The sequence below is a fragment of the Onychostoma macrolepis genome, chromosome 17, assembly GCF_012432095.1.
Source record: "Onychostoma macrolepis isolate SWU-2019 chromosome 17, ASM1243209v1, whole genome shotgun sequence".
In the NCBI taxonomy this organism is placed as follows: domain Eukaryota; kingdom Metazoa; phylum Chordata; class Actinopteri; order Cypriniformes; family Cyprinidae; genus Onychostoma; species Onychostoma macrolepis.
Genome location: NC_081171.1, coordinates 13,518,500 through 13,532,067, shown reverse-complemented (window position 1 = coordinate 13,532,067; position 13,568 = coordinate 13,518,500). Strand labels below are relative to the sequence as shown.

Sequence of the window (13,568 nt, the reverse complement as noted above, 5' to 3'; positions counted from 1 at the left end):
AATGTACTGGATCTGTCTTTTTGTCCTTCAGTGCTAATACAGTTTGTTTAATGTCCACGAAAAGGACATTTCAACCACAATTATTACAATTATTTCTGTTAATATTAAGTGAGAACGGAAGAATTAAGTCAAAAATATTATTAAAGATTGGGAAACATTGAATAAAGGACAAGTAAGGAAAAGAATCTCTAAATTACAACTGTGGTAATTCCAAGCATAATTTGAGGGTCCCACGGCCACACTCTGTAATCAATAGATTTACATGTTTTTCCCAAGACATCCAGATTGCTGGATCAGGTTTTATGCTTTTATATCATTAACGGTTTGGTAGCATGGACTTCATTTTAGAATATACAAATACATGCCATTGTTCCAGAAGAGCATGTGACAAAGAAACTCAAAACACACACACACACACACACATTTTCAGGATACTGTATTTTAAAGATGATTTTGGAAAATCCAAATAAGCTTTACAGATCAGAATGGGTTTAAAGAATATTCTTTTTACTTGTTCGTTGAACTATGAACAAGTATTGCGCATGCTCCTGTGGAAAAGTCCATAAGACACTTCAGTTCACAGGCGATTAAAGCCACAGTTACAATACCTTAGCACATTAAAGAGACCTACTGATTCGAAAAACACCAGAAGATGCCCAGGGTCGCTGATCACCTGCATGAACATGCCATAGTCCTGTTGCAGGGAGGCATGAGGACTGCAGATGTGGCCAGAGCAATAAACTGTAATGTCCATAATGTAAGAGGCCTTCATCAGTGCTACAGGAAGGACAGCTTATCTTGTCAAACCATGTGTCCACACAATTTGGAACTTGCAAGTTTCTTGGTGAAAGAGTGGGGTAACAACTTAAAGCAAGAACTTTCAAATTTGGTACAGTCCACGACTCGGATGAGATGCTCTGTAGTACTTAAAAGCAGCTGGTGGTTATACAAGATACTCAATACGCCTTTTAATATTGACACACACACACACACACACTTTGTTCAGGGACTCATCATCCACTTCTTTTCATCAAAAAGCTGTTCAGTTTGTCTCACTTGCTGAACTTTTTCAAATATTTATCTATACATTAAGAAATTTGCTGGAAATAAAAGTAGTTAAAAAAGGGAGGATCTTTCTTTTTTTGCTGAGTTTATATTCACATACATAATGAACATTGTGAAGCTTTCAGTCCCAGAAGGTTGCTTGTTGTAAGCAGACTTTACAAATTTAATTTCACAACAGTGTATAAATCTGTAGCCAGCTGTTTAAGGACTGTTCAAGGTCTCGATTCCAAAATAAGTCTGAATTTACAGAGAATTGTCAATGAATATTTATCAGAATTCTATCAACTCATTTTTTATTTTTCAACTTACTTTCCATCTCCACAAATTAATTTCAGCTCTGAAACAGGTTAAATTGTTGCTCTGAGTCCAGAAGAGAAAGAGTCCACAGAGAGACAGACCAAAGTCCTCTTTCAGTCCATATCTTCCTCGACCTGCTGTGTGTGAACCTCTACTGTTTTGGCTGGGATGTAGGAGCCCATTCCTGCTGCCCGCTCTGCCTCAGCCTGTGTATATGGCTCTTCCCTCAGGTTCTTCAATCTAAAATACAAAAAAAAGCTTTTAAAATGACAATTTTAAATACACATGGAAAACCCTGACGTATTTGTTTGCATTTATGCTTATTTTATATACAGTATGATCCAAAGATTCAACATTAAGAGAAAAGAGAAAAAGATTTTAAAATGTTCCAACTCACCGTTTTTTATGAAGTTTGGACTTGAAATGCTCCTTCAGGGATTTCAAATCAACAAAATATCTCCTTTAGAAAAGGAAGAAAAAAAATTCAAATGAAAAGCTGAATATTTTAAAAAGCTAAAAATAAAAAAATACAAACAGCTTTAAAAAAAAAAAAAGCGGTGTGTTATTGGGGTGGTGAGGTGTGACTTACGCGCAGTGCAGACAGTAATGCTGAGCACATCCTGTAACATCATAATCTACATCTTGCTTTAGTAACTTGACAGCATTTGCAGGGATCATGTCTGCATGGATCTGGTCAAGGTCCTTTGTCCTGCGCTTAGTCTTCCATGTCTTGGAAATGTTCTTCCTCCTGCCTTTACTGTGCTTTCCGACTTGTTTGGACTTACCCATGATCTAAAAACAAGAGGAGAAACTAACATTAGTTTTCACATATGTGACCCTGGACCACAAAACCAGTCTTAAGTCGCTGGGGTGTCTTTTTAGCAATAGTCAAAAATACATTGTATGGGTCAAAATTATCCATTTTTATTTTATGCCAAAAATCATTAGGACATTAAGTAAAGATCATGTCCCATGAAGATATTTAGTGAAGTTCCTACCGTAAATATCAAAACTTAATTTTTGATCAGTAATATGCATAGGTAAGAACTTCATTTAGACAACTTTAAAGGTGATTTTCACAGTATTTTTATTTTTTTGCACCTTCAGATTTTCAAATAGTTGTATCTCGGTCAAATATTGTCCGATCCTAACAAACCATACATCAATGGAAATCTTATTTATTCAGCTTTCAGATGATGTATAAATCTCAATTTTCAAAAATTGACACTTATGACTGGTTTTGTGGTCCAGGGTCACATATTTGAAGTGAGTTTGTGGACCTATTTTGAACTTAAATATAAATTAAGGTCTTCAACTTCCCCGAAAGACAACATGCACTAAAAGATGCAAATGACATAACTCAAATCTGATGTCTGAACTTTCCCTTAATCTGTCAACAGAAAAACTGAGCTGTCAAATGTCTGAGTCGCACATTATAACATGTAACGTAACTAAAGTAAAACCAGCTAAAATTAAACCTCCAGTCTGAAAACTCGCGAAATGGGGTCTCTTTTAAAACGTCTGAAAGAGAAAATCAGTTCGTATGACACGGGTCTGACTCAGAAAGAACAGTAAACATAAATCAATTAACGTTATATTCAATACAACAAAACATCCTCTCAAACACGCTTTCCATCTCGCAGCAAGTTGTAAAGTCTGTAAAGCGTAAGTGAAAAAGATGTATATTTATTACTTTACTCACGTTACAGCGCAGCTGCCTCACCACACACACGTTGGCCACACAGTGGAATAACTTCCGGGTCGGCAGAGTGCGCGTGTAATGTGCGCCTTCACCAGGTGGCAGTACAGACAGCAAATGACTCATCTAACGAAATCAGACGAAGCAGAGTTGTTGCCTCGTTGCTATGGAGATTATATCGCAACCATACTGAATGGCGTGATGTAAAGTGTTTTTAGTAAAACTTGAACTAAAACCAAATAAATACAGCATCATGTCTGGTAAATATGTTCATAACAATTATTTATATAATTTATAATATACATTCTAAATATAAATACTTGTTACTTGTTGAACAACTTAAACTTACGTTTCTTTTCTCTTTTTGGCTGTCACTTCAAGATATAAAAGCCTTCTTCATTTAACTTTGCTGCTCTTTGTTGCAGAGACTACAACTCTTAAAATCTCTTACATTTTTCCAAACGGAGACAAATATGGTGAGTTAGCTATTTTAGAGTTATTTTATTTAAGCCCATTAAACAGGTGTGTACTTGTGTGTTTGTGTTTAGAGGGCGAATGCTGTCGTACTTCAGATGGTGTGGTGATAAGGAAAGGGTCTGGCACACAGACATCAGCCTCTGGAGTTACATACACTGGAGAATGGGACAATGATAAGGTATGTGTGAGATTCTTTAAAAATAAGTAAGTCAAACTTTAGTCAAGTGTGCACTAAAGCTGTCAAGGTCAGTGACTCATCTGATCTCCTTTCATAGGCTAACACTGAATTATTCATGCTTTTATCTCAGTTTTGAGTGCAAATTCATTATGCAACAAATTAGATGAAATGTCAATTCAGGCATGTGACAACTACCTTGGATTAATATATTACTTCTCTTAATATGCTTTTAGTAATTATCTTTTGGTTGCTGGTGTTATGTGGCCTGTAGATGAATGGCAGAGGAACTCTCACCCACCCTTCAGGGGCGTTTTACAGTGGCCTGTTCAGAGACAGCATGTATCATGGCAAAGGAACTTACCGATTTCCTGATGGGACAGAATACACAGGAACTTTTAACAATAACAGGTGATACAGTATAATCAGTCCTGCAAACACATGCAAAGCAGGATTTGGCAATATTGTCACAAGGAAGGCTTAATTGTCAGAAAATACATTTGTTTTTGCAGATTTGAAGGTGAAGGGGAGTTCACAGATTCACAAGGACTTGTGTGGAGTGGGATGTTCCATAACAAAGCCGCACTGGGACTGAAGCTCAAAGTCAACATGTGACATGCATACAAACACACACCATTTAAATGTATACAGAAAAACATTTTCTGTCCTTTTACTTTATTAGATGAGTGCTCTATTGTTAAGTATCCAATCACTAGACCAAACCGAACTTCAAAAGATATTCTTAAGCTCTCAATTTTTAAATAGTGATAGTACAATATGAGCATTTTATTAAGATTACTAAGCAAGCATCTGAGTCAGTTTGAAGTTGAAAGAATAATCAAACCATTACCCGTGAAACTATTAAAAGAGATCTTAGATACACAGTGATGCATTACCACAGCTAGCAGCCCTGAGGCATTGATGAGATCCAATGAAATAACTTCAGTTCCAGTAGCATCCACTGAACATCAAGAACACATGTTCCCACACACTGCACTTCAGAAAGAATCACTACTTTGTTTTAGTGCAAAGGGTGAGAGGAATGTGATTCTCTGTGTACGGTTCAGCCATTGGTGGAGTGCATCTCCAAAATACACGAGCACGCACAGCAGCAGAGCTCATGACTGCAGTGAGAAGTCAGGAGTTGTATAAGGCCGTAAAGCTCAATTTCCTGTCCTCTGGAGTGAGAACGTGTTTACTGTGGATCAAGAGCTCAACTGGAGATCCACCACCCTTTAGTTCACTTCTAAATCTGCTTTAAATGAACCTGAAGCTCCAGTGCGTGATTCCATTTGAAACTGAATAACTTCTTGAGGGTGTTTTAATTGTTTCATTGTTATACCTCAATTAAATTGGGTATGACTCAATGTTCACTTTTGAGTTTATGACAATAATTTTGTGGGTGTTTCTGTTCATATGCCTAGTGGATCCTTTCCAGAGCTCATACAGAGTTCATTGTAAAATGGAAAATTGGTCTTAAAGGTTGAAGAGGAAATTTAATCGTCTGATTCTGAACCATAAAAATGCTAACAGACGTCTCTATCTTCCTCTCTCTCTTCCTTCATCCATCCACTTACTGTAAAACAAGGCCTCTTTTTGTCCTCGACTTCATCAGACTCACATGTTTCAAAGAGGAGGGGAAGAGATAGGTGGGACAGATGAGAGAGAGAGAGAAAGACAAAGTCACAGAATCAGAGAGCTCCCCTGTCATTTCTAACCATTCAAAACATAGAAGAGTGACATTTCATTGGCTTGTAAAATTAATCCTTTTGAGCAAAGAAACTCTAATAGAAAGGATCCAAACCACAGAGGATCTGAAACGACAGTTCTGGATTTGGACCTTGAAGACCATCAGATCATGGAGAATGGCAAAATAGAGGGTAAACCATCTTTGATTTTGAGAAATTCTTAGATCTTCTGTAATGCTTTTTTATTTATATGATTAATTGGTCATTAACAGTGAAGTTTACTTTAAATGAAGAGTTCAATGGATGACTTTTGGACAGTTTTCTTTCTTTTAGGTGCATGTTTCCGTCAACTTTTGTGTGATAAAGTCTGTGTGTCTGCATGAAATTATGTTTTTGTATGTTTTTGCAGGTACAAGTAATGACATAGATGCCATAGACCTTCAGGTAATCTAAATTGTCCTCCCTCTTACTCACTTCCAGTTTGTGATAGCTTTCTCATGATTTTGTATGCTTTTGTTTGTGTTTGTGTGTGTGTGTGTTTGCGACAAAATAGGTTTTCTGTTTTAAGTGCACTGTTTCATTAATCTCTAATTCTAATCACACACACCCGCACAGATTACTGCTGTTAAGAAAATAAAAGTCATTAAGACAATGAATTGCTAATAGGAAGAGTGTGACAGAACTCAGGCCACATTTAGCTTGACCCTCCCTAATGCTATTGAGACTGATCTGAAGCTCTGGTCCTCCTGTTTAACCTTCATCTCTCTGTCTGGGTTTGTCTTTTATTGAGTATTGGTGACCTCTGACTTGTTGCTTTAGTTGCAGGCAATGTGGGCGGAGCTAAAATCAGGAGTTGGAAGTGTGGTGGAAGACTTTGCCACCCTACGGAAAACCTACAGCCGACTGGAGGAGAAAGTCTCCACCTGTCAACAAGAAACTAATGAAAAGATCCTGTCTCTCAGAAACACACTTAACACATTACAGGTTCGAAAAGTTATGTAATAGCAATATAATTTAAATAACATACACAATTGTTTAATAGTCTGGGGTCAGTGTAAAAAAAAATTCTCAGGATGCATTAAACTAATCAGAAATCATGAAAAATCAAAGAATTATGAAAAAAGATCACAGTTTCCACAACTGTTTTCAACATTGATAATAATGTGAAATATTTCTTGAGCACCAAATCAGAATAATTTCTGAAGGATCATGTGACACTGGAGACTGGAGGAATGGCTTCTGAAAATTCAGCGACGTCATCAGGGCAATAAATTACATTTTAAAATATATTAAAATAGGGAACAGTTATTTTTAATTGCAACAATATTTCACAGTATCACTGTTTTTACTGTCAAATAAATGCAGCATTGGTGAACATAAGAAACCTATTTCAAAAACAATAAAAACATCTTATCAACCCCAAACTATTGAAATGTAGTGTATATTACATATAGATTAAATTTATATATATATATAAAATATATAATATATATTTATTAAAATATAATATTGCAATCTAATTTTTTTTTTCATGCATAATTTAAAAAAAAATGTTGCTTATATTTTGATGACATTGTGTATTTTCCTTTTTTTTTATTGTGTATGCGTGTGCAGGAAGACATAAGCACAGCTCTAACGCAGCTTTCTGAGGTTAGGAGTAACCAAAAAGACCTGCAGAGGGACCTGGACCTCATGCAGAGCACACAACACAGGTGATACGCTGTGGCTACTAAATTTTATTTATTTAACAATTTATGGTATAGTGTATTAAACATTAGATGCAATTTAACACACTTGGGTTTCAGTCTGCATGTAACTTCTTTTAAAATTCAATATATAGAAACTTGTGGTATTATTGATAGGAAAGGCTCAAGGGGGGAGGGATCAGTGGATGGCCACGCCTCTCTAAACAGCCAAACAGAACTCAGTCTCATTCAGCATTACATAAGCAGCCTGTCAGCCAATCAGAGTGAGTATTACAATTTAGAGATGGATAAAATTATATTTTGTACTATAAATGCAAGTGTAGAAATGATAGTGTGATAGTGTATAAAATGACAATAGGTGGTGTGTTTGCGGTTAGACTCCTATCCTGAGCTTGACACTCAAAAGAAGTCTCCATTGTGGAGGGAGAGAAAAAACAGTCGAGATCTGAAAGAACAAAACAACTCAACTATAAGTGAGTGTGATATACAGCAAAATAGCAGTGGAGATGCTTTTATTTTTCATTTGTCATAATTTAAGTGAAAAGAACTGAAAAATGAACAAACCATGCTTAAAATCATGCTTTTTTCAGTTCAGAGGCAGACTGCAGCACTGGAGCTGTTGGAGTCTGAGAGAGCGTATGTGTCTTATCTCTCACTCCTGTTAAAGGCCAACATCAGTTTTAATGGCTCGGAAAATGTTAACCTCAAAGACAAACGGTAACTATGGATCACTTTCACACTTACGTAGGGTCATCGTGTTGTTAAAAAATTGGCCCCTACAACAGTGCAGATTATTAACAACAGACATTATTAATTCAATCCTCCCTGTCACAAATTCAGTGCTAAACAGAGACTGTGAATTGTAAAAGGCTGCTGTGGAACAGACATAATATAAAGCAGATTTCATTACTATTGCCTTCCCTCATGTCTTGTTGATTTTAGTAATTACACTAATTACACATTTGATGAAAGAAATGATGAAAGAAATGTAATGTAAAACAGTTTTTGAGGCATGTGATGCTGTTTGTTTATATTCTCTTTTCTTACTCTCAGGCCTTTCCCTCCCTCTCTACGCTTCTTGATTCAGCAGCATCTGGAACTCCTTCACCTTCTCCAGGAGAGAGTTCTTAAGAGCCACTGGCAAGGAATCATGGGAGATGTATTTCTAAGGCTCACTAGCAAAGAAGTAAAATATTATAGAGCAAAAATGAGCAAAATTTACCTTCCTACCATGTCCTAAAGTGAACTATATAATCTCAAATGTGTTTTGCAGAGTGATTTTCTGGATCATTATGTATCGTACCTACGGGACCTGCCAGAATGTTTGACAGTTGTTAGTCTGTTCTCCTCTTCAAAATCAGCCAGCTTACTGGAGGTATACATACACACATTTATATTTAATATGTACAAGATTAAAAACACTTAAGTATTTTTTTAAATGCTTATATTTGAGGCATATAGATACAGTATTGTTATGCCAGAGAAAGTGACAAAAACATGGTACATTATGTTTCTATGAATGACATTTCTATTTAATATTCATAATATTAATATTAATTTAATGTTTGTATTTATTTTAAATATTATCACAATATATAACAATAGAATATAATATTTTTCATATTTCAGTCATATTTTTGATCTTTCTTTTTTTTTCTCAGATAATTTAGTTGTCAATTAAAACACAATTTAGGTTACCTGGCATAAATTGAGATTAATCCACATAATGGCTTTCTGATTGGTTGTGTGTTCGAATCCAGAGTGACATCCCAGGGGATGAGACACGTCCGTCTCTGCATTCTCTGCTTCTACAACCTGTCCAACGTATACCAGAATACCATACGCTCCTCCAGGTAGTCAAACACATCTTTATTGTCATACTAACACCATTTTAGGCATGGTTGATACTTGTGATGGTATCACCTTGGTCAAGCATTGCTACATGAAAGAAAATGCATATAAGTATCCGTTTGTATGTTGCTGTGTTTTACAGAGTCTTCTACAGCAGACGGAGTCAGAGCATCCAGACTATTATTTGTTACTGGTGTCTGTGCAACAACTCCGATATTTCATGAACCAGTATAGCCATCTGCTACAGCAAAACCAGGAGCTCCTCACACACAGTCATGCCCTACGAGAACACACACACAACCTGTGCACACACCAGCAGGAGCGGCCCTCACACACCCGAAAAGAGCTTAGCAGGTAAGTTCAAATGAACAAATGTGTGTGTTTCTGTGTTGTAAGATTTACTGGCTCTTGTTTTTAATGTCAGGTCTACAGTGAGACAGCTGTATAAAGTCGACTATGAGAAAAATTACAGCAACATCAGCGCACAAAAGTGAGTAGATAGATACACCAACCAAATATATCACAAAATGAGCTCTCTGTGAATTTATGGGTGTTTCTACTTCAGGCACTACTATGTAATTTCAACCATGCCTTCATTATGCCCTTTATGGATTTTACTTTTTACCCTTTCCCCAGTCATCCATAATAAAAATATTACTTGCATAAGTTTAAAAAAAAAATCATATTTATCGCATGTTCCACATTTGTGGTGTTATTTCCAATACACTGACAAATTTCCTACTAAATAGTCTATTTAATGAATAGTGTGTTTGAGATTAAATTTGAGATACACACCAGTGACACCACCATGCAAAAAAAATAAGCATTTATTCAGCAAGGATGCATTAATTAGACACTAAATACATTTATTTAATGTTACAAGTGATTACAATTTCAAATAAATGCTATTCTTTTGAACTTTCTATTCATCAAAGTATTTTGAAAATGTATTAAGAGTTTCCAGAAAAAAATTAATCAACATATTAGAATGATTTCTGAAGTATCATGTGACACTGAAGACTAGAGTAATGGCTGCTGAAAATTCAATTTTGCCATCACAGGAATAAATTACATTTTAAAATATATTTAAAATTGGAAACAGTTATTCTAAATTGATCAAATAAATACAGCCTGGGTAAGCATAAGAGACTTTAATGTCTCTTCCAAAAACATTAAAAAGTGCCCAGAATTGAAGAAATACCCTTATACAGGTGCATCTCAATAAATTAGAATGTCGTGGAAAAGTTCATTTATTTCAGTAATTCAACTCAAATTGTGAAACTCGTGTATTAAATAAATTCAGTGCACACAGACTGAAGTAGTTGAAGTCTTTGGTTCTTTTAATTGTGATGATTTAGGCTCACATTTAACAAAAACCTCAACAAATTAGAATACTTCATAAAACCAATAAAAAAACATTTTTAGTGAATTGTTGGCCTTCTGGAAAGTATGTTCATTTACTGTATATGTACTTAATACTTGGTAGGGGCTCCTTTTGCTTTAATTACTGCCTCAATTTGGCATGGCATGGAGGTTATCAGTTTGTGGCACTGCTGAGGTGGTGTGGAAGCACAGGTTGCATAGCAGCCTTCAGCACATTTGCATTGTTGGGTCTGGTGTCTCTCATCTTCCTCTTGACAATCAGGTCAGGCGAGTTTGCTGACCAATCAAGCACAGTAACACCATGGTCATTTGGAATCAGCTTTTGGTACCTTTGGCAGTGTGGGCAGGTGCCAAGTCCTGCTGGAAAATGAAATCAGCATCTCCATAAAGCTGGTCAGCAGAAGGAAGCATGAAGTGCTCTAAATTTCCTGGTAGATGGCTGCGTTGACTGTGGACTTCAGAAAACACAGTGGACCAACACCAGCAGATGACATGGCAGCCCAAATCATCACTGACTGTGGAAACTTCACACTGGACTTCAAGCAACATGGATTCTGTGCCTCTCCACTCTTCCTCCAGACTCTGGGACCTTGATTTCCAAATGAAATGCAAAATTTACTTTGATCTGAAAAGAGGACTTTGGACCACTGAGCAACAGTCCAGTTCTTTTTCTCCACAGCCCAGGTAAGACGCTTCTGACGTTGTCTCTGGTTCAGAAGTGGCTTGGTAGCCCTTTTCCTGAAGATGTCTGAGCGTGGTGACTCTTGATGCACTGACTCCAGCTTCAGTTCTCTCCTTGTGAAGCTCTCACAAGTGTTTGAATCAGCTTTGCTTGACAGTATTCTCAAGCTTGCAGTCATCCCTGTTGCTTGTGCACCTTTTCCTACACAAATTCTTCCTTCCAGTCAACTTTGCATTTAATATGCTTTGATACAGCACTCTGTAAACAGCCACACCTTTCAGTAATGACCTTCTGTGACTTACCCTCTTTGTGGAGGGTGTCAGTGATCATCTTCTGGATCATTGCCTAGTCAGCAGTCTTCTCCATTATTGTGGTTTCAAAGAACAAGAGATACCCGGAACTTATACTGTAGGGATGGTCATTAATTGAAACTCAAATGTAAATATTCTAATATTTTGAGATACTGATTTTTGACTTTGAGCTGTAAGCTCTAATCATCAAAATTAAAACAAAAAAAACTTTTGAAATGTTTTACTTTACATGCAATGAATCTAAAATATATGAAAGTTTCACTTTTTGAAATAACTTACAAGAAAAAATGAACTTTTTCACGACATTCTAATTTATTGAGATGCACCTGTATATTTTCTGTGTCTTTTTTTATTTTAAGTGATCCCTCTCGACATAACAAACGCTACCCTGACTATGAAGCGGCACCGTATCACTATGACCCAGAAATCCCGTCTCCTGTCTCCTTCCTGTCCGATTCTGACTCTCGCCATAAAGCCATCTCAGTTCCTCTGCACAGCATTCCAGAGACGGAGGGAACGGGATCTGTCCTCTCTGATGCTCTGGGTGCGCTCTTTCCCTACGGAGCCGGAGGCTCTCGCTGCTCAAGCCCATCTCATTCCTCTGACTCCAGCATTGATATTGCCTTTGTGCGTTGTAGTCCTTCTCATAGTCCACCTCGACAGTCCCACAGTAGGGGGCGAAGCGCTGGGGGTGTGGTTTATAGGTCCAACAGAGCCTGTGTGTCACCTGACTCAGCAGATATTGTAAGACCACGCCCTCTACAGGCAGTGCAGAGAAAGAGCAAATCACTGAACGGCCTGCAGATAGACAGTATTGATAGCCAAGCCCACCAGACGAAAACTTCTGCCCACCCGAGGCTGGAGCGCCAGTCAAGCGGCAAATCAAGACTGAGACCCAGCAGTCCAAAGCACAGATATGAGACACACACTGACACAGAGGAGCAGCCACGACTAATACATCAAAAGGTACGCACTCATGCACATTTGCATACACACACATGTATATAAACAAGATTATTAGTGGTTATTAGCACCTTAGCAAATGCATTGCATTGGGTTGCAAAGAGGCAGAAAATTTAAATTCCAGTAAATTTCTGGAAACACTGCAGAATTTTGAAAAATTTAATCCTTTTGGAAAGATTATTTGGAAACTCTTGGAAAATTCTGAAAGTTTTTGGAAGGTTTCTAAACATTTACCAGAAATTTTCCACTCCCCTTTACAAACATAGTATTGCATAGCCCTGGCAACTATCCACAACACCCTAGAAAACACAAAACAATTGCATAGCAACACTCTTGCAATCGCCCACAAAACAATAGAATTGTCCCTAAAAGTTGAAAATTAAAAGCTAATTGTTTTAGTATGCCTTTTTTTAATTGTGAATGTCTGTGAAAGCTCATTGTGCTTGTTCCTCAGGATCCTAGAAGCCTGGTGTGGGAGGAGCTCAAATTGAGGGGTGTGTCTGACGATTATGACCACACCCCCTTGAGTGAACGCAGTAGGAAAGAAGGAAAAGGATTTAGGAACTCCTTCAAAAAGCTCTTTAAGAAGAAGTGAGTTAATAAGAGGAGACACGGCTACTTTGCACATACAAAATGTCCTCAAGTTTAAAGCCATGATACTTTGTGTGTGTGTGTGTGTGTCAGATCTAGTGGTGACGGAAAGGAGAAGACAACAGTGAAAGCCGAGTGTCAAAGCAGCGGAGAGCTAGAGTCCATCAAAGCCCCTCACACAGCAGACATTGACAGAGGAACTGCTGTTTAAAGTGGTTCTCAACTGGTTTTGCTTCAGGGAATGCACGAATGCTTGGTCTTCAGTGTTTCCTCTCTAAATATCTCTTGAATGTCGAGGGTTTCATGCTTTCAAACATTTTGCATGATAAATTAATTTGTCATATAATTTTGGGCGGAATTTTGAGAACCTTTGGTTCTTGCATTATTTATGCAAATATATACTTACACATATAAACAAACAAGCACACTTATCCATCTTTTGTTCAGTTTATGCTGGGCCGCTCTGACAGGATGCAAAACTACATCTGATCAAATGTATAATGTTAATGAAATACATGCTGTATACTTTACAAATAAAAATAAAAATGTAAATATATTTGAATGCAAATGTAAATGGTAACAATTAAAATAATAAAGCAATAATAAAGCAAATCTTATTTTAAGGTAACATTTATTTTTGTTTATAAATGTGTGTATATATGACAAAAATAACACCATTC

The 13,568-nt window shown here is 37.0% G+C and overlaps 3 protein-coding genes across 3 annotated transcripts; 2 read left to right on the top strand and 1 right to left on the bottom strand.

Annotated features, from left to right (window-relative positions):
• Positions 1–419: 419 nt before the first annotated feature.
• znf593 (zinc finger protein 593) lies at positions 420–3,219 on the bottom strand. The gene is made up of 4 exons (XM_058748809.1): positions 3,065–3,219; positions 1,952–2,154; positions 1,760–1,822; positions 420–1,602 (listed from the first exon to the last, which is right to left on the bottom strand). The coding sequence occupies exons 1-4, from the start codon at positions 3,185–3,187 to the stop codon at positions 1,476–1,478; spliced, it is 516 nt and encodes a 171-aa protein (XP_058604792.1). The 5' UTR covers positions 3,188–3,219; the 3' UTR covers positions 420–1,475.
• Positions 3,188–4,361, top strand: morn2 (MORN repeat containing 2). The gene is made up of 5 exons (XM_058748810.1): positions 3,188–3,321; positions 3,487–3,537; positions 3,610–3,716; positions 3,988–4,124; positions 4,226–4,361. The coding sequence occupies exons 1-5, from the start codon at positions 3,315–3,317 to the stop codon at positions 4,326–4,328; spliced, it is 405 nt and encodes a 134-aa protein (XP_058604793.1). The 5' UTR covers positions 3,188–3,314; the 3' UTR covers positions 4,329–4,361.
• Positions 4,362–5,460: 1,099 nt separating this feature from the next.
• Positions 5,461–13,505, top strand: arhgef33 (Rho guanine nucleotide exchange factor (GEF) 33). Its single transcript, XM_058748807.1, has 15 exons — positions 5,461–5,593; positions 5,811–5,845; positions 6,221–6,385; positions 7,016–7,113; positions 7,264–7,370; positions 7,485–7,580; positions 7,698–7,824; positions 8,161–8,293; positions 8,381–8,482; positions 8,868–8,960; positions 9,101–9,312; positions 9,383–9,448; positions 11,694–12,300; positions 12,752–12,888; positions 12,982–13,505. The coding sequence occupies exons 1-15, from the start codon at positions 5,572–5,574 to the stop codon at positions 13,097–13,099; spliced, it is 2,118 nt and encodes a 705-aa protein (XP_058604790.1). The 5' UTR covers positions 5,461–5,571; the 3' UTR covers positions 13,100–13,505.
• The last annotated feature ends 63 nt before the right edge of the window (positions 13,506–13,568 follow it).

What these genes read in the sequence shown, in the direction of transcription:
- znf593 (XM_058748809.1), bottom strand. Translation starts at nt 3,187, where the DNA reads ATGAGTCATTTGCTGTCTGTACTGCCACCTGGTGAAGGCGCACATTAC. An exon ending in TGAGGCAGCTGCGCTGTAAC is followed by an intron (nt 2,155 to 3,064) that starts GTGAGTAAAGTA and finishes TCTTGTTTTTAG; the next exon opens with ATCATGGGTAAGTCCAAACA. An exon ending in CATTACTGTCTGCACTGCGC is followed by an intron (nt 1,823 to 1,951) that starts GTAAGTCACACC and finishes CCTTTTCTAAAG; the next exon opens with GAGATATTTTGTTGATTTGA.
- morn2 (XM_058748810.1), top strand. An exon ending in TCCAAACGGAGACAAATATG is followed by an intron (nt 3,538 to 3,609) that starts GTGAGTTAGCTA and finishes GTTTGTGTTTAG; the next exon opens with AGGGCGAATGCTGTCGTACT. An exon ending in GGAACTTTTAACAATAACAG is followed by an intron (nt 4,125 to 4,225) that starts GTGATACAGTAT and finishes TTGTTTTTGCAG; the next exon opens with ATTTGAAGGTGAAGGGGAGT.
- arhgef33 (XM_058748807.1), top strand. Translation starts at nt 5,572, where the DNA reads ATGGAGAATGGCAAAATAGAGG. An exon ending in ACCCGAAAAGAGCTTAGCAG is followed by an intron (nt 9,313 to 9,382) that starts GTAAGTTCAAAT and finishes TTTTAATGTCAG; the next exon opens with GTCTACAGTGAGACAGCTGT. An exon ending in AAAAAGCTCTTTAAGAAGAA is followed by an intron (nt 12,889 to 12,981) that starts GTGAGTTAATAA and finishes TGTGTGTGTCAG; the next exon opens with ATCTAGTGGTGACGGAAAGG.